Below are 25,844 nucleotides of genomic sequence, written 5' to 3' on the forward strand. Positions count from 1 at the left end.
GTTAAGGTTAGGTATAAAATCCGATTTTAAGAATATCAATTTTAGACATGGGGAGCTTTATGACTTTGTGGCTGTTGTAACTAGTGAAATTAGAGACACGAATGGCATTTTGGGATGTGTTGTTGTCATAATATCCCCACCCAAAAGATTTGCTCTTACAAAACAAAAAGAACACGACACGCGTGTAGATGTGTACCTATCTGCTGTTGTTTGAATACATACATATCACGAAGCCGCAGTTCAACTCTGAAAAGGACTGCGATACACGTTTACAATAATCTGTATGCATCGCAGGTAAAGGCCTTTCTTGCCAAACATTTCAGTGCGATTGTCATTTAATTATTTCCTGGCTTACATCAAATGGTGTCTTGGTCTGCATGATAACATCCTGTTTTGCCATGGTTGCTTGCATTATTAGAAAATGTATTGAAGATGAAAAAGTGATATTTCTTTAGTAATTATCCTCTAATGCTTCCCTCTATCCAGTGTGTTGCTCATTCCAGCATCCAAGCACATTTGGAAGTTTGTGACACTCGAGAGCCAAAGACACTGCTCCTTTACCAAATTAGTAGGCCCAATCAGCATTAATAATCGAACCACCATGCCAGCAGAAAAACGCAAGGCAACATTTGTCAAAATGGACAACACCAAACGGCAGAAGCTGCAGGCCGTAAAAGAGGGGAAGAGGGAGAGAGTAGAGGGCTGGCTGCAGGATGTGGTGGCAGAGCAACGGAGGGAGAATAAGGACTTGAAATTCAACATGCAGCGCCTCCTTTTTCTGTCCCAAACCCAGAAGATAAAGCAAGGTTCAGAGGGAGTAGTCTACTGGATGAACCGGGATCACAGGGTCCAAGGTGAGAATCTCCAGTATATCCACTACCAATAACAGTGGATATACAGTGGGCTCCCAAGTGAGAGTCCCATAGCGGTGCACAATTGGCTCAGCGTCATCCCGGTTTAGCCGGAATAGGCCGTCATTGTAAATAAGCATGTCCGATAGAAAGTGCATTGAATGTAGCCTTGTTACACTGCTGAGCTGTGTTTTGGCCTGGTTATGCATCCACCATGCTCGAAATGACAATGGGAAAATAAACTATTCAAGCCAGTATAGTTTGGGTTGACATTGTAGTGGGAATTTTGTGTGGATTCTTTTCAGTATTTGCAGCCATATTCACCAGTAACATAATGTTTGCTTCTCTCTTTGACTCTTTCTGTAGATAACTGGGCGTTGATCTATGCCCAGCAGCTTGCCCTCGAAGAGAAGCTGCCCCTGCATATCTGTTTCTGTTTGGCGGTACCACAAAACCCAAAGTTGGCCACCATCCGACATTTTGGCTTCATGCTGAAGGGACTGGAGGAAGTTGCAAAGGTAGAGAAACCCTCCATTGTTGTCTGGGGTGAAAATTACTTGTGTGTTCTCTTCCCTGTTCTTTCTATCTAGGGAGTAGGTTGACTTTTATTGTAATGAGTCTTTCCCTGGAGGCAGAACTGAGTACATTTTTATTTTATCCCCCCTCCCCCTTAGATAGACTAGCTGTAAAGTCAATATTGACTATATTGTAGAAATTCATGAAAACAAACATTATTTTTAGTCGTAATTTTAAGGTTGGGCATTAGGGTTATCAGTGTGGTTAAGGTTAGGTTTACAATCAGATTTTATGATTTTGGAGCAGAGCTTCCTTCCAAGATTCATGATGGAAAAAAAGGCAACCTTGCATCTAGGTACTGGCTCAAATAGCTTTCCCAATTAAGAAAATAGCAGCTGCTGGGAGACTTTGAGATGGAGATGGCCCAACCAGTGCCAAAACAACTAGTATCCTAAAACAAATGTAAAAACCACACACTAGAAAAGACAGGTGACCAACCTTGACTTAAGTTCTGTTCAGTTTACATTTTCAGTGAATCAACAAAAACAAACCTGAAGAATCTGTATGCGAATCTGTTTGTTGATTCACAGCAAATTAAAAATAAACTGAGCCGAGGTCGAGTGCTTGTCTTTTCTAGTGTGCAGTTTTTGCCTTGGTATCCGGCCTCGTGGCCGCACTCCTACATTCCCCCCCCCCTACGATTGTTTTGCACTGTGTCTTGAGTTCGAGGCCTTTGAGAATTATGTGTCCTGTGTTATGTGTCCTAATGCAAGTTGGACTTTGATACTTCATACCTTTTTAACTTAGCAATTAAGCAGGTTACTCATGTTATGATTGTAAACAAATATATGTGAGGATATGACATCTGGGTCGTCATCTTGACATCCGGCTCCCGTCAATTCTTACACTTGTTTATGGCCCTATCTGGGGTGGCAGGGTAGCCTAGTGGTTAGAGTGTTGGACTAGTAACTGGAAGGTTGCGAGTTCAAATCCCCGTGCTGACAAGGTGCAAATCTGCCGTTCTGCCCCTGAACAGGCAGTTAACCCACTAGGCTGTCATTGAAAATAAGAATTTGTTCTTAACTGACTTGCCGAGTTAAATAAACGTAAAACAAAATAAAATCAGTCACCCGAGGGAGATTCTCAATTGGCAAAAAAGTCTGTCCTCTCTGCATCTCTGTCCTCCTCCTCTTCCGTGACTCGGAAACCTATACGTGGCTGCCGTATGTAGGAGAGTGTCAGTTTGTTAATGGGTGAAGGGAGGAGTTTGCTCCTCTCCTTGGTTGCTGCCTCCGGTGTAGGTGTGTCCTACCCCAGAAGACTTTTGAAATGCCCCCTCAAAGAGCAGCTGTTATTTTCTCGGATGAGAAAAGCATGCACACATTTAAAAACTATACGCCACCTATCTTTTTATCTATGAAATGTCTGGCAATTTTTTTTTTTTTTACCACTTTAAACATAAATATTTTGAGATTCCACCTCTGTAAATGTAATTTGCCTGATAGAGGAGGACAGACTCATTTCTTACAAGTGCATTTCTTTCCACATTTCCTCCTACTTGAGTGAATGCTAGGGGGCGAAAGGAATCGAGATATTCCAATTGAGATTCTCCTCTATACCTGCTTCCTCCTTGTCCCATGTACTTATTTGTCCTCCCTTTCACAGGACTGCAGTGCCCTGGATATTCAGTTCCATCTGCTCCAGGGCTCCGCTGGAGAATTGCTGCCAGGGTTTGTGGCGGACTGGAGTTTTGGGGCAGTAGTGACCGACTTCTCCCCTCTTAGGACACCGCTGCAGTGGTTGGAGGAGGTCAAAAAGGGGCTTCCGTCGGATATCCCCTTCATACAAGTATGAAGATCAATCCCTTCAGGATTACTTACATGCTGACTACACCGGACATGTCGCGTGCGCGAGCATCGCAAAATAAATTTAGAAATTCATGTTATTCAATTATTGCACCCACACTGCTCGTGCGCGCCAACGAGCGTCGGCGTTGCCAAGGGCTAAAATAGAAGTCGTTCCTATTTCTGACGCAGATCGCGCTGCAAGACCTGCCTCTCCCATCCCCTCATTGGTTTATAGAAGCAGGCACCCACGTGCCATCTCCTCATTGGTGATTGAAAGATGAACTGTTTTGCCGGTTGTCGTGATAATACTATGAAAGTGTAGATGGATCACGATATAAATTCAAAGATGAAAAAGCCTGGAAGGAGGAGAGATGACTAGAAACAATTTGGTTGACCGTTTTATGTGTGGATTAATTGGCGGAGTAGAGGACCTTGTGCATTTCAGGTAAAATAGCAACTCAATGTTTATATCCCAGGACAAATTACCTAGCAACAGCAAGCTAGTTAAAAAGGACAAATTAACTAGCAAGCAAACTAGCTAAATTGCCATACATGTTTAATGCTTTTCGACCTGTCCCCAAATTAATGTCATTGGTTCAGAGTTGGTTTTGATATTTTAACCTGTTTGTCGTGATCGCGTTTGGTGTAAGGGGACAAATAAATTCATGCACGATGGCGCACGCGCACAGCCGGTTTCGGTTCCGTGTTGCATTCTGTGTGTGATATCTCCTTCATACAAGTATGCAGATCAATCCCTTCAGGATTACTTAGCGTTTTTTTTTTATGTGATAGTTGCTCGCTTTATTTTGCTGCAGCAATTCTGATATTTTGCATGGAAATTTGCGAACATTTTTGTCAAATGTATAACAAAAATGCACAGACGGTGTGTTGTGGCTTGATTTAACATTATGGGGTAAAAGTCAGATGAAAATCGCACCCAGATGCATTTATTTTTCTGGGTCAGTGTTATTGGGGGCCCGGAGCTTCTAGAGTATCATTGTGCAAAAGATTTGTGTTAGAAGGTTTGTGTCCCGTGTTGGGTAGACAGGGATGGAACTCACTCTGTTATACCAACACTGAACACCTATTGAATTCCTGTATAGCTTTCTTCATTCAATTTCTCAGGCTATATTAACAAAGGATTTCCAGTCTGTCAACTACCACGTCTTCCCATCACTACCACAGGTCGATGCCCATAACGTGGTGCCCTGCTGGGTGGCATCAGACAAGCTGGAGTATTCTGCCAGGACGATCCGTAACAAGATCACCAAGCTTCTGAAGGAGTTCCTCACAGAGATGCCTTTAGTGGATAAACACCCACACACTGCTCTCCGAACCGCCAAAGTAAGAGGTTGCTTATAGAAGGTGGGCCTCGTTAAGATGAGGGATTCCTTAATGGTATTTGTATTGACACAATCCACTAAACTGGGTTGGTTAATGAGTTGGTCTCTGGGTTGGTTAAATTCTTGCCTGATCAGAAAACAACCCATAGCCCCCACCGTCTCCCTTCCACCGTATTAGCAGAATGCACAGGGTAGGTGTAAGCAATAAGGTGATGACCTTGCAAAGCCTTCCAATGGAGCTTCTGTTGTATTGCTTACACCTATCAAGTCCCTCCAGACCTGCAAACACCAAAGTGGAAGTAAGTTTGATGTTGTTTTTAGAGACCTAAGTTCTTCCTCATATCTTTCCCATCGTCTTTCCTCCTCTGTTGGTATAGGCCACTCCATATATATTAAACTTTTCACAACCTTAAATAAATGAAGCTCTTCTCTCCTTCCAGCCAGTAGACTGGGCAGAAGCATTGTCCTCTCTGGAGGTGGACAAGACCGTGGAGGAGGTGGATTGGGCCAAGTCTGGCACTGCAGCAGGCATAGCCATGTTGGAATCTTTCATCGACCTGCGCCTCAAGAACTTTGCCACGCAGAGGAACAACCCCAATTCTTCTGCCGTTAGTCAGCTCTCGCCGTGGATCCGCTTTGGTCAGTTGGGGAAGCCGCTTACTGGAATTTGTGCCAATACAAACTATAGTGTTATTTCAGCCTATAATCACACACCCACTATGAGCCTGCAATACACACCTGTGTCAGCTCTCCCCTTTCTAAATGCTGAGTTAAATTCAACATGCCAACTCAAAACACAGTGCTCACCTGATACCAGCCTACAAACACACCTCTTATGACCTTATACAGCCAGCACCCACCCGGTGTGAAGCCCCAATCCCACCCACCCGGTGTGAAGCTCCACTCCCACCTAAAGAAACACGGGCTTTGCAGGCCTGCTCGTATCCAGTGTTATTTGTATGCAAATGTTTTTCAAACTTATTTCTGAAGCTCAAGGTGGACTCCACTGACTGTCCCTCCTTCTCTTCCTCCTGCTCTCTATCCCTCCATCCCCTTCCTTCTCCCCTTTCTACCCTCTCTCCATCCCTACCTATCTCCAGGTCACTTGTCTGCCCAGCGCGTGGTGCTGCAGGTAAAGTGCTGTGGGAAGAGTGCCGGCGAGTCAGTTTCCTCCTTCACAGAAGAACTGGTGGTGCGCAGAGAGTTGACCGATAACTTCTGTTTCTACAACCCCAGCTATGACAGCGTGAAGGGTGAGTGAGGAGGACTGAGTTCTCTTGAGTTAAGATGTGATCGGCATCCAAAATGGCACCCTATTCTCTATGTAGTGCACTATATTTGACCAGAGCCCCAAGCAAATACCTGATTAGAATTGCGCTGCGATGGATACAGGCTACAGGCCTGTTCTACAGGCTCATGACCAGTTCTGCTGTTTTGTTTTTTTGTGCTGATCATAGTTTACTATTCCCGAAAAGAGCTTCTGGACACCAGAACAGCAATCGCTAACCTCGATTTGGATTCAGATTTCTACTTCAAAGAATCTGTGGAACAGGGCATATACTGCTCGCCCTGGATCAGGCCCTAATCCCAGTGACTCTGAAAATAAACTAATCTGTGGAACAGGGCATACTGCTCGCCCTGGATCAGGCCCTAATCCCAGTGACTCGGAAAAGAAACAAATCTGTGGAACAGGGCATACTGCTCGCCCTGGATCAGGCCCTAATCCCAGTGACTCGGAAAAGAAACGAATCTGTGGAACAGGGCATATTGCTCGCCCTGGATCAGGCCCTAATCCCAGTGACTCGGAAAAGAAACGAATCTGTGGAACAGGGCATATACTGCTCGCCCTGGATCAGGCCCTAATCCCAGTGACTCTGAAAAGAAACGGCATAAGGGAGGCCGACATGCGAGCACCCTGACGAATAAATAGTCCGCCTTTACCCTCTGTTCTATTGGCGAACGTACAATCACCGGAGAACAAACTGGATGGCTCCGTTTGAGACTATCCTATCAACGGGACCAGAAGAACTGTAATATCCTATGTTTCTCCGAGTCCGTCATGGTTGAACAAGGACATGGATAATATGTCTAGCTGGTTTTTCTATGCATCTGCAGGATCAAACGGAAGCCCTGGTAAGCTGAAGTGAGGGGTGCGTTTCTCTTTGTTAACAACAGCTGGTGCCTGAGGTAGAATACCTCACGATAAGTTGTAGACCATACTATTTACGAAGAGAGACTTAATCTAAACTCAGCAAAAAAAGAAACGTCCTCTCGCTGTCAACTGCGTTTATTTTCAGCAAACTTAACATGTAAATATTTGTATGAACATAAGATTCAACAACTGAGACATAAACTGAACAAGTTCCACTGACATGTGACTAACAGAAATGGAATAATGTGTCCCTGAACAAAGGAGGGGTCAAAATCAAAACTAACAGTCAGTATCTGGTGTTGCCACCAGCTGCATTAAGTACTACAGTGCGTCTCCTCCTCATGGACTGCACCAGATTTGCCAGTTCTTGCTGTGAGATGTTACCCCACTCTTCCACCAAGGCACCTGCAAGTTCCCTGATATTTCTGGGGGGAATGGCCCAAGCCCTCACCCTCCGATCCAACAGGTCCCAGATGTGCTCAATGGGATTGAGATCCGGGCTCTTCGCTGGCCATGGCAGGAAATCACGGCTTCGTAAACAAGTGCATTGATGACGTCGTCCCCACAGTGTCTGTATGTACATATCCCAACCAGAAGCCATGGATTACAGGCAACATTCGGGCTGAGCTAAAGGCCACAACTGCTGCTATTTTTCCCCCCTTTTTTTTCAGCTTCACCTGGAATGCTTTTCCAGTAGTCTTGAAGGAATATGCTGAGCACTTGTTGGCTGCTTTTCCTTCACTCTGCAGTCCAACTCATCCCAAACCATCTCAATTGGGTTGAGGTCGGGTGATTGTGGAGGCCAGGTCATCTGATGCAGCACTCCATGACTCTCCGTCTTGGTCAAATAGCCCTTACATAGCCTGGAGGTGTGTTGGGTCATTGTCCGGTTGGAAAAACAAATCATACTCCCACGTATCGCTACAGAATGCTTTGGTAGCCATGCAAGTTAAGTGTAACTTCAAAATAAACCCCAGACAGTGTCACCAGCAAAGCACCATCACGCCACCTCTTCCATGCTTCACGGTGGGAACTACACATGCGGAGATCATCCGTTCACCTGTTCTGTGTCTCACAACGACAATGCGGTTGGAACCAAAAATCTCAAATTAGGAATTGTCAAACCAAAGGACAGATTTCCACCGGTCTAATGTCCATTGCTTGTGTTTCTTGGCCCAAGTGAGTTTCTTCCTTTTCTTATTGGTGTCCTTTTAGTAGTGGTTTCTTTGCAGCAATTTGACCATGAAGGCCTGATTCACACAGTCTCCTCAGAACAGTTGATGTTGAGTGTCTTACTTGAACTTAGTGTCTTACAGTCAACACAAAAGAAAAATAGAAAAATCTATGTACAGTGTGTGCAAATGTAGGGAGGTAGACAATAAATAGGTTCTAGAGGCAAAAATAATTACAATTTAGCATTAATACTGGAGTGATAGATGTGCAGATGATGATGTGCAAGTAGAGCTACTGAGGAGCAAAGGAGCAAGAGCGTAAGTAATAATGTGGGGATGAGGTAGTCGGGTGTGCTATTTACAGATGGGCTGTGTACAGCTGCAGCAATCGGTAAGCTGCTCTGACAGCTGATGCTTAAAGTTAGGGAGCTATAAGACTCCAGCTTCAGAGATGTTTGCAATTTGTTCCAGCCATTGACAGGAGAGAACTGGAAGGAAAGGCAGCCAAAGGAGGTGTTGGCTTTGGGGATGACCAGTGCAATATACCTGCTGGAGCGCATGCTACGGGTGGGTGTTGCTATGGTGACCCAGTGAGCTGAGATAAGGCGGGGCTTTACCTAGCAAAGACTTATAGCTGTCCTGGAGCCAGTGGGTTTGGCAACAAATATGTAGTGAAGGCCAGCCAACGAGAGCATACAGGTCGCAGTGGTGGGTATTACATGGGGCTTTGGTGATAAAACGGATGGCACTGTGATAGACTGCATCCAATTTGCTGAGTAGAGTGTTGGAGGCAATGTTGTAAATGACATTGCCAAAGTCAAGGATCAGTATGATGGTCTATTTTACGAGGGTATGTTTGGCAGCATGAGTGAAGGATGCTTTGTTGCGAAATAGAAAGCCAATTCTAGATTTAACTTTGGATTGAAGATGTTTTATGTGAGTCTGGAAGGAGAGTTTACAGTCTAACCAGACACCTAGGTATTTGTAGTTGTCCACATATTCTAAGTCAGAACCGTCCAGAGTCGTGATGCTAGTCGGGCGGGAGGGTGCAGGCAACAATCGGTTGAAGAGCAGTTTTACTAGCATTTAAAAGCAGTTGGAGGCCACTGAAGGAGTGTTGTATGGCGTTGAAGCTCGTTTGGAGGTTTGTTAGCACAGTGTCCAAAGAAGGGCCAGATGTATATAGAATGGTATCGTCTGCGTAGAGGTGGATCAGAGAATCACCAGCAGCAAGTGCGACACATCATTGATATATACAGAGAAGAGTCGGCCTGAGAATTGAACACTGTGGCACCCCCATAGAGCTTGCCAGAAATGAACTTGGTATTTTACCAAATAGGGCTATCATCTGTGTACCACTCCTACAATGTCACAACACAGGTGATTGGCTCAAACGCATTAAAAAGGTTAAGAAATTCCACAAATTAACGTTTAACAATGCACACCTGTTAATTGAAATGCATTCCAGGTGACTACCCCATTAAGCTGGTTGAGAGAATGCCAAGAGTGTGGAAAACTGTCAAGGCAAAGGGTTGTTACTTCTTAGAATGTCAAATATAAAATATGTTTTGATTTGTTCAACACTTCTTTGGTTCCTTCATGATTCCATGTGTGTTATTTCATAGTTTTGATGTCCTCACTATTATTCCAGAGTATAGTAAATGGTAAAAATAAAGAAAACCCCTGCAATGAGTAGGTGTGTCCAAACTTTTGACTGGTACTGTCTACGTCAATTACCTCGTACCCTGCACATCGACTCGGCACTGGTACCCTGTGTATAAAGCTAAGTTATCGTTACTCGTTAAGTTTTTATTATTACGTGTTATTACTTTAATATCTCTATTTTCTTTCTCTCTGTTTTGTTGGGAAGGGCCCTTAAGCATTTCAAATAACGTTTGATTAGTATCGACATGGTAGATTATGTGCAGGGTTTTAGACATTGCAACAATTTAAAGATCATTGTGACATTTTAAAGGGGAAGGGATGTTTTCGTTCTGTTTTACGAAGTTAACATTAATGATCCTTGTATTTGATCTAGGTGCAAATGACTGGGCCCAGAAAACATTGAAAGATCACGCCAAAGACCCCAGGCCATACATCTATACCCGCGAGCAGCTGGAGAAAGCCCAGACCCACGACAAGCTCTGGAACGCAGCCCAGGTATCGTTTACAGTGCAGTTACTACTTATCGTTTGCTGGTTAGCCCAGAAAAACTACACCGGGAAGTCAAAGAGAAGCTCAGTCTTCAATTAAGTCAACTCACTGTCGGGCTGACCCCATTTACGATTGTTTTTGGTCGACCGAGATTGCTACTGCTTCGACTGAAAAAATCAGTGTACAAGACACCTGTCTGAGTGGACTAATCCATTGTGGAGGCCGTGGGGATGGCAAAGTCCATCACGCATAAGACGTGCACTTCTGAAATTGTATATGGTTATATTACATAAGAACAATGGCGCAACACTAATAAAAAATATAATCCCTGGCCGCGTTTCTGAAACAAACACGCTGTTAAATTGACACCTTTTCCGAGACCATGTTGCTATGTGTATAATAGCAAAGTTACCCAGCATATTGGTGTCGAGAACAATGTGGTGGAGGCTGCAGTGAAGTTGAGGAGAAAACAGCCCTTGCCTTAATTGTCTAAAAAGTGAGGAGAGAGAGAACCCCAACTTTAATTAGCTCTATAATCAAAAGCTTAACTGTTAAATGTGCCTGGCTTTATAAATCAGCCATATACACATGGCCAAAAGTATGTGGACACCTGCTCTACACACACAAAAGGTTTTTAGAAATGTTTGCAAATTTAAAAATATACAAAAATACTTTATTTACATAAGTATTCAGACCGTTTGCTATTAGACTCGAAAATGAGCTCAGATGCATCCTGGTTCCATTGATCATTCTTGATGTATTTACAACTTGATTGTAGTCCACCTGTGATAGATTCAATTGATTTGGACATGATTTGGAAAGGCACACACCTGTCTATATAAGGTTCCACAGTTGACAGTGCATGTCAGAGCAAAAACAAAGCCATGAGGTCGAAGGAGGTGTCCGTAGAGCTCCGAAACAGGATTGTAATGAAGCATAAATCTGGGGAAGGGTACCAAAACATTTCTGCAGTATTGAAGGTCCCCAAGAACACAGTGGCCTCCATCATTCTTAAATGGAAGAAGTTTGTAACCACCAAGACTCTTCACAGAGCTGGCCGCCTGGCCAAACTGAGCAATCGGGGGAGAAGAGCCTTGGTCAGGAAGATGACCAAGATACCGATGGTCACTCTGACAGAGTTCCTCTGTGGAGATGGTTGTCCTTCTGGAAGGTTCTCCCATCTCTGCACCACTCCACCAATCACGCCTTTTATGGTAGAGTGGCCAGACAAAAGCCACTCCTCAGTAAAAGGCACATGACAGCCTGCTTGGAGTTTGCCAAAAGGCACCTAAAGGACTCTGACCATGAGAAATAAGATTCTCTGGTCTGATGAAACCAAGATTGAACTCTTTGTCCTGAATGCCAAGCCTGGCACCATCCCTACGGTGATGGCAGCATCATGCTGTGAGGATGTGTTTCAGCGGCAGGGACTGGGAGACTGGTCAGGATTGAGGGAAAGATGAGAGATCCTTGATCCTCAGAGAGATCCTTGATTAAAAACCTGCTCAGGACCTCAGACTGGGGTGACGGGTCACCTTCCATCAGCCAAGACAACACAGGAGTGGCTTCGGGACAAATCTCAATGTCCTTGAGTAGCACAGCCAGAGCCCGGACTTGAACCCGATCTAACATCTCTAGAGAGACCTGAAAATAGCTGTGCAGCTACGCTCCCCATCCAACCTAACAGAGCTTGAGAGGATATGCAGAGAAGAATGTGAGAAACTCCCCAAATACAGGTGTGCCAAGCTTGTAGCGTCATACCCAGTAAGACTTGAGGCTGCTAAAGGTGCTTCAACAAAGGACCGAGTAAAGGGGTCTGAGTACTTATGTAAATGTAATATTTCATTTTTTTTTTTATGTTTTGAATAAATTTGCTAAGATTTCGATGAGCTTGTTTTTGCTTGGTCGTTATGGGCTATTGTATGTAGATTGACGGGGGAAAAACAATTTAATCCATTTTAGAACAAGGCGACATAACAAAATGTGGAAAGTCCAGATATGAATACGTTGCCAATTCACTGTATATGAAAAAATACACGTTTTTAAATTTAGACTAATCGATTGGATGAAAGAACGACGACTCGGTCAACCAATGATTTTTTTTTTTTTTTTGACCGGGACAGCCCTATATCACTGTAAATAAGTTCTCCATCTTGTATCCTTCCTCCTGTAGTACCAGATGGTGATTGAGGGTAAGATGCATGGCTTCCTAAGGATGTACTGGGCCAAGAAGATCCTGGAGTGGACCTCCTCACCAGAGGGAGCGCTCTCCATCGCCATCTACTTCAACGACCGATACGAGTTGGATGGGCAGGACCCCAACGGATTCGTAGGTAAGTGACTCACTGGTGGTTGGTTCAATTCTTACCCAAAGCACCTATTATTTTGGTGTAAGGCCAGGTTCCATTTCTGCACCTAGCCCCTTCCTACACCCCTTCAATGTTCCTAGATCTGATAGAATTGCCTAGTTAAATAAAGGTAAAACAAATATATTATATATTTTTTTAAATAAGGTGAATGGGCAATACAAAAGATTAAGTACCTTTGAACTAGGTATGGTAATAGGTTCCAGGCGCATCAGTTTGTGTCGAGAAATGCAGTGCTGCTGGGTTTTCACACTCAATAGTTTCACGTGTGTCACGAATGGTCCACCACACCAAGGACATCCAGCTAACTTGACTTAACTGTGGGAAGCATTGAAGTCAACTTGAATCAGCATCCCTATAGAATACTTTAGACACCTTGTAGAGTCCAGGCATCTCCGGCCCAAAGAGGAGATATGGAGGGGATCTCCGGCCTAAAGAGGAGAGATGGAGGGGGATCTCCGGCCTAAAGAGGAGAGATGGAGGGGGATCGCCGGCCTAAAGAGGAGAGATGGAGGGGGATCGCCGGCCTAAAGAGGAGAGATGGAGGGGGATCTCTGTCAACTCTAGCAATAAATCAAAAGTAAAATAAACAGGTGTTAAAGATGGCTAACGGCTAAGTGGCATTTAAAAAATATCGCAGATTTGCGATTATGGATATTGCGCATGTCTAGATCGCAATTTTGATTAATTGTGCAGCTCTACCGTTTGGGTATGTTCTTTTGGTTTAGGTACCTTAATGGGGAGGCTGCATCTGAACCGAGTAGACTCCACCTGCGCTTTCTGGTTAAGACAAACCTTTTTCTAAATATATTAACTATATTAACTAACTGTCATCACCAGCGCTGTGTAAATTAAACCAACATCCATTTGCACCTTGTCGTGTCTTTACTATCATTAAATTGAAGACTTGGTTTTTATCAAAGATTCTCTGTAATTAGTATTACGCGATCAAACAGATTAATCATGTAACTGTAATTAACTAGGAAGTCGAGGCACTAAGGAAAATATTCAGATTAAAGTTATAATTTCCCAAAATAACCTTTCAAATATTTTATATCTGATCAATTAGTCTTCGAATTAATGAATTATTTACTTTACCTCACATTAGTCTCATTCCAAACGTCGTAAATTGCATGAACCCAGTCTTCACTATGAGTCATCCATACATCAATTGTCTAAAATCATTTATTTATTACTAACTAAGTAATTCACAGAAGTGCATAAATAAACAGTAAATATGGTTACATGAAATGATAGGAGAATGTGCCCTAGTGGGCTGAACCGGCATGGCGGCTTGTTAGACAAAAGGGAAGTGGGGGTCGACTAAGATGAGACACTACAAAGTTGATAATTATAACAATTGAAATGCTAATCATTTGCACATGAACGCTCACTCATTCGGGAACAATTGCAATCAATATATATTTACGCTCAGTGTGTCGCCGGGATCTTTGTTGAAAAGTTTGTTTCTGTTGGAGAGTTTTCGTCCTCTCTCTCTCTCTCTGTTGTGGTTAGAGTTGATTGTTCAGAGTGACATTCATTCGTTATAGAATGGGTATTTCGGCGGTTGTCATTCTTCGCGTCCAATGATACCGAATTCCTAGCTGCAGACTAGTAATTAATATCAAAGACTTGTTCTTATTCTGTCAGTATCGATAGTCTAAGAGTTTAACCACGTAGTATGGTTAAAAGATTCAGCAATGGTCTGCAACCTTCGTTTGAGAGAAACATGATTGAGAGAAACATGGTCTACTTGAGGAATTTTCAAGATTGGGGTTTTATTTGGAATTGCAGGACAGGGGCTGTCCCAGGATGCCTGACCCTAACTGGGTTCATGGGCAGTCCTCTGATTTAGTTCAACTAAAAGGGGAATTGGAGTTTCCTTCATTAAACAGTCCAAAATCACATTACACAATTTTACAAACAGAATCATACTCACTCATTCATCTTATACAACAATTAGACGTAAACCTCATATCTGAGACTATTATATAAACAGCGTTATGGTAATGTGGCCACACCGTCTCCCATGAGCTTCCCCAAGTTGTAACAAACGGACCAGTTCGTAGCTGGATTCTTCATGATCTTTTATACCTTCTCCGGAACGTAAACGTTGTTTGGACCTCCAAGTTCTGTGAGGTTGAAGAGATTCCTTTGTTCTCTATGAAACTTCACCCTATCTCTATACTGTGTGGCCATGAGGAGATCCACAGGAATTTACGACCTCTCTCTGACCACAGCAGCCTAGTTGAATGAGGAAAGGGGGAGGCAGGGAGAGGGGGATGGGGCTTGCTGTACCCAAAGAGGGCAACGTCATGACAACCTCTACCTGCTTGCCTCGTGCTGAATCTTTGTTCTTACGACTGCTACCATGTCTGTTTTACACTGCAACGTTCTTTTCCCCCCAACCCTCTCTATCTCTCCGTAGGTTGTATGTGGTCCATATGTGGGGTCCATGACCAGGGCTGGGCCGAGAGACCCATCTTCGGAAAGATACGGTACATGAACTACAAAGGCTGCACCCGCAAGTTTGACGTGGCACAGTTTGAGAGGAAGTACTGCCCCAAAGACCTGTAATGAGGATAGGCGCCGAGGCAAGTTGGGGGTAGAGTGTATAGAGTCTGGGAGCCTTTATATCCCATACCTGGGTCATATTCGTAAGGGCAAAAACGTATCAAAATGTTGTTCAATGCGAAAAGGAAAATAATCCTTTATTATTACACATTCAAGGTGGTTCCTCCGTTTCTTTCTGTTTTGGTGCCGAGTGAATACTACCTTGTTCTCGAACCTACTCCAGACTTTAAGATTGGGTCAAGTTCGGCACAGCACGTGTATCTTTATCTGTGTTCTTATTGTTCAGGGCCCGTATCCAGAAAGCATCTCAGAAAAGGTCCTAGGAATCCTGTTCACTTGTTTTAAGACAACAGCAAAACAAATACTCTTAATTCTTGCCTAATATGTTGGCATGCATAACTTTTTTTTTTTTTTTTTTTTACAAAGATATTTTTTTATATATTTTAAAAATATTTGAAAGGCATTGCACTGAATCATACAGTATGATGGTTGTTAAAAGGGGAATTTTCATTATATTACTGTTATATCAACACACTTATCTCTCTCCTTCAACAACTCTGAATCTCTTTTAGCACGGTAGGCATCAAGTCACTTGCCGATAATGTTGCCTAAAACATTTTGAAAGGTCTATCATTAACCACCAAAAGCACAGCCCCTAAATGCTGTCAATTGCCAAACTTATAGGCATGCCCAATTTAGGAATATTGCACTCCAAAGGGACAACTTGATATACATGTAGGTTAATGAAATAGTCAAAAAGAAAAATGTGATCATTTATTAGCCTAGTGGTTCTAAGTATTTAGGCATATCATAATGTGAATTAGGCCTTGTGTAAAATCATTGTCAAAAGCGCAAGAAATACCTACTGTTGCATGAAGGTCTAGATCATTTATGGGTTGATCGTATAGAAATATCAAACTATTCTTTCAACTCCAGATCATTGCTTGTCTACGGCTCAGGAACCACGGCCCTTTATTGTTTAAGACACCTGCTGGGAACTCTTCACTGGTTCGGTCAGCGCATGAGGTCTCCTAAATATCTGCCGACGAGGTGGGACTCTTGTGACTAAAGAGGCTTCACGCATAGCTTTTATTTTTACCCATGAGAGGCGAAAAAAAAAATGTCTCTTCTCAGCACCTGCGACCAATGTTCTACTCTGAGACGCTTTGTTGATACGGGCCCAGGTAGTACCTCTCCGTTTCACTCTGTTTCAAAACGTTTTCCCCCTACTGAGCACAGCTGGGGGTTTTCAGCCACAGCATACTGCTATTTCAGGTTTGTATATAACTACATGGACTGCAGAAGCAATGTATACACACAGCTGTAAGTCTCTTTGGTTAAAATAATCTGTTAAATGGAACATACTGTAGCTATATCAATGTGTGTTTGGTTGGGAAGCAGATCAAACATGTCAAATAGGATGTCAAACACTTCTGAGATCAAAGGTAATAATACTCCATTTAATTTGTATCTGGTATCTAAGCGACTATGCAAATGATGCTAGTGTATGTACATGTATTACGGTTTTGCGTGATTGATTTTTCTTTGGCTTGTCAAGAACATCACTGATGTTTTATTTTATGTGTATTTCCTAGTGTTATTTTGGTAACACTTTCCTTGACACCCAGCGTGGTAACACTTTCCATGACACCTCCTTGACACCCAGCGTGGTAACACTTTCCATGACACCTCCTTGACACCCAGCGTGGTAACACTTTCCATGACACCTCCTTGACACCCAGCGTGGTAACACTTTCCATGACACCTCCTTGACACCCAGCGTGGTAACACTTTCCATGACACCTCCTTGACACCCAGCGTGGTAACACTTTCCATGACACCTCCTTGACACCCAGCGTGGTAGCACTTTCCATGACACCTCCTTGACACCCAGCGTGGTAGCACTTTCCATGACACCTCCTTGACACCCAGCGTGGTAGCACTTTCCATGACACCTCCTTGACACCCAGCGTGGTAGCACTTTCCATGACACCTCCTTGACACCCAGCGTGGTAGCACTTTCCATGACACCTCCTTGACACCCAGCGTGGTAACACTTTCCATGACACCTCCTTGACACCCAGCGTGGTAACACTTTCCATGACACCTCCTTGACACCCAGCGTGGTAACACTTTCCATGACACCTCCTTGACACCCAGCGTGGTAACACTTTCCATGACACCTCCTTGACACCCAGCGTGGTAACACTTTCCATGACACCTCCTTGACACCCAGCGTGGTAACACTTTCCATGACACCTCCTTGACACCCAGCGTGGTAACACTTTCCATGACACCTCCTTGACACCCAGCGTGGTAACACTTTCCATGACACCTCCTTGACACCCAGCGTGGTAACACTTTCCATGACACCTCCTTGACACCCAGCGTGGTAACACTTTCCATGACACCTCCTTGACACCCAGCGTGGTAACACTTTCCATGACACCTCCTTGACACCCAGCGTGGTAACACTTTCCATGACACCTCCTTGACACCCAGCGTGGTAACACAATATATGTCACAACACGTGTAAATATATTGGTCATGACAATGTTATGGCGCTTGGTGTCAAGTAAAGTGTTACCATTATTGTTTTGTGTCACAGTTGTCTTACGAAGAGATTAGCATTGTGCGTTGTATTTTTGAATAAAGTTGTCATTTGCTTTTAGTATAGTGTTCGGTGTCCAATAAATTATTATTCTATAACGTTAACCCAACATCAACTCTCTTTATATAAGATTTGTAAAACTTCAAAACCTGATGAATTCACAGCTGATCACAGCTGAAAGATTTTCTCTACAATAATTGTCATATCCCAAAGCCAGTCTGATTTCAGAGCTAAACATAGTATAATCAGCTGTAACCAAGGTGATCAGTGATCTTCAGGATGCACAACAAAGAGCCTTGCGTATCACTTTTTATTGACTACCTGAAAGTTTTTGTCGTTGTTGACCTTGCCCTGCTGTTGCATAGACAACAGAAAATAAGTTTAAAGATAAGTCAGTCAGCGATGCACAAAGTAATCAGCAATATTGGGTCGATTTCCACAACAACTAAGAGCGTTGACAGACTGAACTTCTCCTCTGTTTCCGGTCCTGCAGCCATCGTGTAGCTATTGAAGCGAACCCGTGCAGATACACTCAAGGATTATCACAAAGTATGCGCTCATCTGTGGTGCTGCTTGTGGCAACGTCATATCGCTGAGTAAAACAAAGATCTATATAAGGACAAGATGCAGGACTCGATGGTCTAACAATACTAATGTCTGCAAACCGGGTGGAGGTGGGAGCATGTGAACAATGGGCACAACTTTGTTTTTTTGTGTGTTTTTTTTACCTTTATTTAACTTGGCAAGTCAGTTAAGAAGAACAACAATTCTTATTTTCAATGACGGCCTTGGAACAATGGGTTAACTGCCTATTCAGGGTCAGAATGGCAGATTTGTACCTTGTTTGCTCAGGGATTTGAATTTGCAACCTTTCGGTTACTAGTCCAACGCTCTAACCACGAGGCTACCCTGCTGCCCCAAAACTACGATAACATTGGTTTTCTCAAAGTTGCTGGGATGCCACGTGCCTGATTTTTATTAGTACATTTGTAACAACCTAACCATTTTGAAACTTCGATCAAATAAGACTTGCATCTAAAATGTAACTTCATTCTATTGAACAATTTTGACACTCCCATTGACCTCCATACAAACATTCCCACTTCCACTGGTTAGTGCCAGAGATGTAGAGGCAAAGCGAGAGAGTTCACTCCACGCTAAATCTGTCCACGTTAAGCAGATAATTCATTATTAAGCAAGTGAAGAGTGTTTGTATGTGTGGCAATGAGAGTTGAATTTAGTCAAGAAGGCAATTCATTTTTATTTTGATACGTGAGGCTTATTTTAGCTAATAGAAGTTTCATAAAGGTTGTTATCAGAACCGCCTTAATTTGTTGTGGCATGGACTGAACAAGGTGTCGAAAGCGTTCAGCAGGGATGCTGGCCCATGGTTGACTCCAAGGCTTCCCACAGTTGTGCCAAGTTGACTGGATGTCCTTTGGGTGGTGGACCATTTTTGATACACGGGAAACTGTTGTGCGTGAAACCCAGCAGTGTTGCAGTTCTTGACTCAAACTGGTGCGCCTGGCACCTACTATCATACCCTGTTCAAAGGCACTTACATTTTGGGGTTTTGCCAATTCACCATCTGAATGGCACACATAAACAATCCATGTCTCAAGGATTTAAAATCCTTCTTTAACCCGTCTCCTCCCCTTCATCTACACTGATTGAAGAGGATTTAACAGGTGACATCAATAAGGGATCATAGCTTTCACCTGGATTCACCTGGTCAGTCTGTCATGGAAAGAGCAGGTGTTCCTAATATTTTGTACACTGTAGATGAGGCCTTGAGTTTGACATGTGTTGTGTGGAGATAAGTCATGAGCACTGGCCTAGGTATACTTTGCAAAGTGTCCCACAGAGAGATATTTTGAAATATGCAATCCTCTTACTTTTCTGAACATCAAATCAAAATCAAATCAAATTTATTTATATAGCCCTTCGTACATCAGCTGATATCTCAAAGTGCTGTACAGAAACCCAGCCTAAAACCCCAAACAGCAAGCAATGCAGGTGTAGAAGCACGGTGGCTAGGAAAAACTCCCTAGAAAAGCCAAAACCTAGGAAGAAACCTAGAGAGGAACCAGGCTATGTGGGGTGGCCAGTCCTCTTCTGGCTGTGCCGGGTAGAGATTATAACAGAACATGGCCAAGATGTTCAAATGTTCAGAAATGACCAGCATGGTCGAATAATAATAAGGCAGAACAGTTGAAACTGGAGCAGCAGCACGGCCAGGTGGACTGGGGACAGCAAGGAGTCATCATGTCAAGTAGTCCTGGGGCATGGTCTACCCTACTACCCTACTACCCTACTGCATTTAGACTGCTGGCTGTTGGCAATAATGTATTTTACTTGTTCAGTAATTAAAGTGGGAAATTCAAACATTGCAGATTGTAAAATAGATTTTCGATGCAACAGCATACTAATCAGTAACTTGTTATTATTTAAAAAATACAACCGTCCTGTAGGCCTATAGCCTGCCACTGGAAAATAGGCTAATTAGATGCATCACAACTATATTGTTTGTCTGCCTCACCTACTACCCAAGTAGACTGGACATCACAAACACTTCACTTGCTACACATTGAAATTTAAAAGGAGGGTTAATGTCAAAATGATTTATTTAAAATGTAGACAGGTGTGTGATGGGGAGCACATGGGCCCCCGGAGTTTGTGGGACCCTCCACCTTCCGGGCGTTGCAAGAGTTTCCACTATGGCAGTGATGGTACCCCCTAATCCTAATATTAGGGGGTACCATCACTGGTACTTACAGAAAACGTTTGACCTCTGTCATTGCCAACAAAGGGTATATAACAAAGTATAGAGAAACTTTTGTTATTGACCAAATACTTATTTTCCACCATAATTTGCAAATAAATTCATTAAAAATCCTACAATGTGATTTTCTGGATTTGTTTTCTCATTAAGTCTGTCATAGGTACACTTCAACTATGATGAAAATTACAGGCCTCTCATCTTTTTAGGTGGGAGAACTTGCACAATTGGTGGCTGACTAAATACTTTTTTTGCCCCACTGTATATACTTACAGTTGAAGTCAGAAGTTTACATACATTTAGGTTGGAGTCATTAAAACTTGGTTTTCAACCACTCCACAAATTTCTTGTTAACAAACTATAGTTTTGGCAAGTTGGTTAGGACATCTACTTTGTGCATGACAAGTCATTTTTCCAACAATTGTTTACAGACAGATTATTTCACTTATAATCCACTGTATCACAATTCCAGTGGTTCAGAAGTTTACATACACTAAGTTGACTGTGCCTTTTTAAACAGCTTGGAAAATTCCAGAAAATTATGTCATGGCTTTAGAAGCTACTGAGAGGCTAATTGACACCATTTGAGTCAATCATAGTTGTACCTGTGGATGTATTTCAAGGCCTACCTTCAAACTCAGTGCCTCTTTGCTTGACATCATGGGAAAATCAAAAGAAATCAGCCAAGACCTCAGAAGAAAATTGTAGACCTCCACAAATCTGGTTCATCCTTCGGAGTAATTTCCAAACGCCTGAAGGTACCACGTTCATCTGTAAAAACAATAGTACGCAAGTATAAACACCATGGGACCACGCAGCCGTCATACCGCTCAGGAAGGAGACTCGTTCTGTCTCCTATGAACGTACTTTGGTACGAAAAGCGCAAATCAATCCCAGAACAACAGCAAAGGACTTTGTGAAGACGCTGGAGGAAACGGGTACAAAAGTATCTATATCCACAGTAAAAAGAGTCCTATATCGACATAACCTGAAAGGCCACTCAGCAAGGAAGAAGACACTGCTCCAAAACTGCCATTAAAAAAACAGATTATGGTTTGCAACTGCACATGGGGACAAAGATCATACTTTTTGGAGAGATGTCCTCTGGTGAAACCAAAATAGAACTGTTTGGCCATAATGACCATTGTTATGTTTGGAGGAAAAAGGGTGGGCTTGCAAGCCGAAGAACACCATCCCAACCGTGAAGCACGGGGGTGGCAGCATCATGTTGTGGGGGTGCTTTGCTGCAGGAGGAACTGGTGCACTTCACAAAACAGATGGCATCATGGGAAAGGAAAATGACGTGCAAAAATTGAAGCAACATCTCAAGACATCAGTCAGGAAGATAAAGCTTGGTCGCAAATGGGTCTTCCAAATGGACAATGACCCCAAGCATACTGCCGAAGTTGTGGCAAAATGGCTTAAGGACAACAAAGTCAAGGTATTGGAGCAAAGAACATTTGTGGGCAAAACTGAAAAAGTGTGTGCGAGCAAGGAGGCCAACCAATTTGACTCAGTTACACCAGCTCTGTCAGGAGGAATGGGCCAAACTTCACCCAACTTATTGTGGGAAGCTTGTGAAAGGCTACCCAAAATGTTTGACCCAAGTTAAACAATTTTAAAGGCAATGCTACCATACACTCAATTAGTATATGTAAAACTTCTTACCAACTGGGAATGTGATGAAAGAAATAAAAGCTGAAATAAATCATTCTCTCTACTATTATTCTGACATTTCACATTCTTAAAATGAAGTGGTGATCCTAACTGACCTAAAACAGGGAATTTTTACTAGGATTAAATGTCAGGAATTGTGAAAAACTGAGTTTAAATGGATTTGGCTAAGGTGTATGTAAACGTTCGACTTCAACTGTATGTACATTTTATATTTTTGCAGAAATTAAAAAAAATACAATTTGCTTTGTCATAATGGGGTATTGTGTGTAGTTTTAAGGAGGGTAAAACTGAGTTTAAATGTATTTGGATGTGTATGTATGTATGTATGTATGTTATGTTATGTTATGTTATGTTACTGATGCTAACATGAGGGAGAGGCGCCTGAAAATGTAGCCAGACTTTTAATTACAAACTAATGTGTATATAATATATGTGTATATATAATGTGTATATAATATATTAGTTTGTAATTAAAAGTCTGGCTACATTTTCAGGCGCCTCTCCCTCATGTTAGCATCAGTTTTGACATGACCGACTATAGCCAATACACACAGTCTATCACCGACACTTAATTATTTATGTACATTTACCGCCTTAACAGAATAGCTGGTGTTTTTTTTTTTTCCAGTTTTCAAATACATTTAATTTGATATTTTTGCCAGTTGCCTGGCAGATTGGGCACATCTTAAAAGCCAAATGGCCTTGCCCCTAAAATCACAAAATTACAGGCCTGGTTTCTATGCGATCGCATGACACGCTTGCTTGTATTATGTCTGCGTTTAAACTACTCATAAGGTATGATAACCCCAGATTCTTCCTTTGGAGGTGTGTCTTAGAGTTGTGAAGGATGACCATATATGGACATCTTAACTCAGAGGCATGCAACCTACTGACTTGAATATATTGTTTTATTTTATGTATTGAGGTGTTATATTAAAGCGTAATGCTGCTTGGGTTTACACACAGAGTGGATGTGATGCCAAAGGGGTTAGAAGCCACACATAATGTATTTTCATTGTCAGGTGCCTTACATTGGTGGTGTGCTTTAAAATTCTTTGAGGTGCTGTTTATTTCATAGAGCGCAGAGGGTTCTGGTAGAATGTTTTATAAATACATTTTTCCCAGCCATCCGGGGCCGAGAATAGCCCTGTTGGCACTATTAATGTAAACAGAGAAGCTCAAAGAAAATCTTCATCCCAGCTCCTCTTTTATACCCTTCTCACCCCCTTTTACAATGCCAAACTCTACTGTACAGTGCAGGCTCTGATGTTTTCCTTTCATGTTGTCTTCTCCAGCATTGTTTCAGCAATTATGCTGGCTGTCTGACCAGGCCACACAATACAGTTGGGCACAGCTCAGTAGTGTGAAAGGGTAGCTGATGGCTCTTTCTTGTGGGCACCAAGCAAGTTGATTTGTAAAAGTCTGATTCAAAGATCTCTGGTTTTTACCAGGCTTAGAAGAACCCTTCCATGTATAGCGATTTGAAAATAAAAATCGAATTTGAAGAAAGTTCTCTCTTTTGGCACTGAGAAAATTCTCTCTTTTGGCACTGAGAAAGTTTTCTCTTTTGGCACTGAGACAATTCTTTCCTCACCACAGAAGTTTTGATGAGCGTAAGTTTATAGACCGTACAATGACAGCAGAATCTTGATGGTGCTCTGGTGAATCCTAAAGTTTGCCTCCGTAATGTCTAAAATAAGCCTGCTTAAATATATGAACGAGATACCTAATATTCTCCCTATAAGAGTATTTTCTTCTTACTTATTAAAAGGTTTATCTCATAACATGTTTTTTTTTTGAGAACTCCACAAGTGTGTTATTTACACTCCGATGATCTTCGGACTCTCCTAATGAATTTTGTAAACAGGCCTTAGGTGATAAAGGAGGTTACAGCTTCTGGGGTTAGAAGTAAATTCATAACAGTGATGTTCAGCCAATCACATTTAGCCGAAAGTGATTAACTTTAGCCAGTTCATTTTGTGATTGGTTATTGCTATCTCACTGTGATGGTATTGCCTCTGGCCCATGAGTCTCGTAGACAGGACATAGCTTTAACTTTCAGCTTAAAACCTTCTGGAGTTGGTACCTGTCAATCAATAAAACTGGCTTTCAGTGTGTGCAGTCATTAAGATGAGCAACTTCAGCCAGTTCATGACAGAGATGGAGAGAATATCGCCCCTGGCACTTACATTTCCAATTTCCTGAACTCTTAACAATGTGTAGTACACAGACTGTACTTTAGTGCTGTTTTACAGTTTTACTTCATCGGTGTGTTTTTGTTCTTGCTGCTGTCTGTATTTGATGTGAGGTCATCATTGTCCATGAGAGTTTGTTTTCAACTTACCTGGGAAAATAAAGGTTACAATTATTATGAAACAAATAAATCTAATTAATCATGGTATCTCCATGGACATCACATGAATATAATAATTATGATAAACTACTAATAGATTGTGATCATTTTCTTAACCAGGTTACACTTTTCTTTGCTAACCACTGACGGAGCACGCTATCGCCAGACAAAAACTAGCAACCTTCCACAGCTACACCTGCACTGTGTTTCAATGCCATTGGTTTTGGCTTCATTGTTATATTTGTTATTGAATTCCTAGGTCACCTGAACTTGTGCCAGACGCACATTTTCATCATTATCCGTAACTTGCGCTGGACTCCTATTGTAATTTCCCAGGGACTGTGTGGATTTCTGAAGTTCGCTCCACACACACGTCTGAGTGGTAAGTATTCTGCCCCAGAGCACAGTGAAGCCAGACGAGGCAGTCGGTGGAGTCATTACCCCAGATGGCTCAGGGTAAAAAGTCATAATCCCGGGAACTTTGGGACATTTTATATTGTGTCCTCGGTCATTCAACCAGACGGACTGTGAATCTGAGATGCTACGATCGGTGTTGTCGTTAGCTAGAAAGCGAATAAATAAGTGTTGATTAGGAGAGTAGATAGTCAGCAGAGCCGTCACCAGACTCATCCGGATGGATCCGGGTCAAATGTAATAATGGGGAAGTGTGTGAGATTCATGCTGCGCTGTTCACTCAGAGCTGTCATTCAAACCGAGATATTGTGAATATAATTAGCTATTCCTATATTAAATGAAATATTCTCAATGGCACACAGAGAAAGCTCAAGAGAAGTCTTATTCGTCTTGAAGAAATGTGTTCCTATTAGATTGGCTTTATAATATCCCCACGATTTAATATCCCCACGATGTAAATTATACTGTTGCAATTGAAATCAATTTTTCACGTAGATTTGTCATGCAGCTCGTCAGTAAAACCATTGTGTTTTCCAAAATAATGTTCAGATTTTACAGTAGGCTACTTAAAAGCAACATAACACATGCATTTGTATTCTATAAAAAGAATCAAGTCCTTTCTGAACCCACATGACAGGTTACATCTAATATATCATCTAGAACTATATATTTTCATAATAGAGACCATTCAAAAACGTTTGAGACGTTATGGGAGCATGCAAGTAATGACTAAATACTGTATGATTTAACTTCTGTTTAGCAATGGAAATGTACGTGATGCTGAAACCTAAAATATGAATTTGAAATCAGTCTACACAGGAATAAAACAATTTCAGTTTTCAGAAAGCACTTGAAGCAATACTGTGCATTGTGGAGCATTACTAAGAAGGCACACAGCATTTGTTTAGCATAGGTATATACTTACTGTTGATGGATATCCTGCCCCATTTCCATTTCTTTAAGGATGCCATACGTATATCACATTTTCCAATTCTGTGTCATGACATTTCTATCTCCCATATACTTTCAATATTG

The 25,844-nt window shown here is 42.3% G+C and overlaps 1 protein-coding gene across 1 annotated transcript; it reads left to right on the forward strand.

Annotated features, from left to right (window-relative positions):
- Positions 1–107: 107 nt before the first annotated feature.
- cpdp (CPD photolyase) lies at positions 108–17,646 on the forward strand. Its single transcript, XM_064992237.1, has 10 exons — positions 108–294; positions 487–854; positions 1,218–1,369; positions 3,033–3,215; positions 4,400–4,558; positions 4,998–5,196; positions 5,658–5,810; positions 9,920–10,041; positions 12,209–12,368; positions 14,830–17,646. Exons 1-10 carry the CDS (start codon positions 284–286, stop codon positions 14,976–14,978), a joined length of 1,656 nt encoding a protein of 551 aa, XP_064848309.1. The 5' UTR covers positions 108–283; the 3' UTR covers positions 14,979–17,646.
- Positions 17,647–25,844: the final 8,198 nt, after the last annotated feature.

The sequence above is a fragment of the Oncorhynchus masou genome, chromosome 17 (genome assembly GCF_036934945.1).
Source record: "Oncorhynchus masou masou isolate Uvic2021 chromosome 17, UVic_Omas_1.1, whole genome shotgun sequence".
In the NCBI taxonomy this organism is placed as follows: domain Eukaryota; kingdom Metazoa; phylum Chordata; class Actinopteri; order Salmoniformes; family Salmonidae; genus Oncorhynchus; species Oncorhynchus masou.

Bases quoted from the DNA above. Each gene is read 5' to 3' on its own strand.
- cpdp (XM_064992237.1), top strand. The intron at 4,559-4,997 runs GTAAGAGGTTGC...CTCTCCTTCCAG, and splicing joins CTGCTCTCCGAACCGCCAAA to CCAGTAGACTGGGCAGAAGC. The intron at 10,042-12,208 runs GTATCGTTTACA...TTCCTCCTGTAG, and splicing joins AGCTCTGGAACGCAGCCCAG to TACCAGATGGTGATTGAGGG.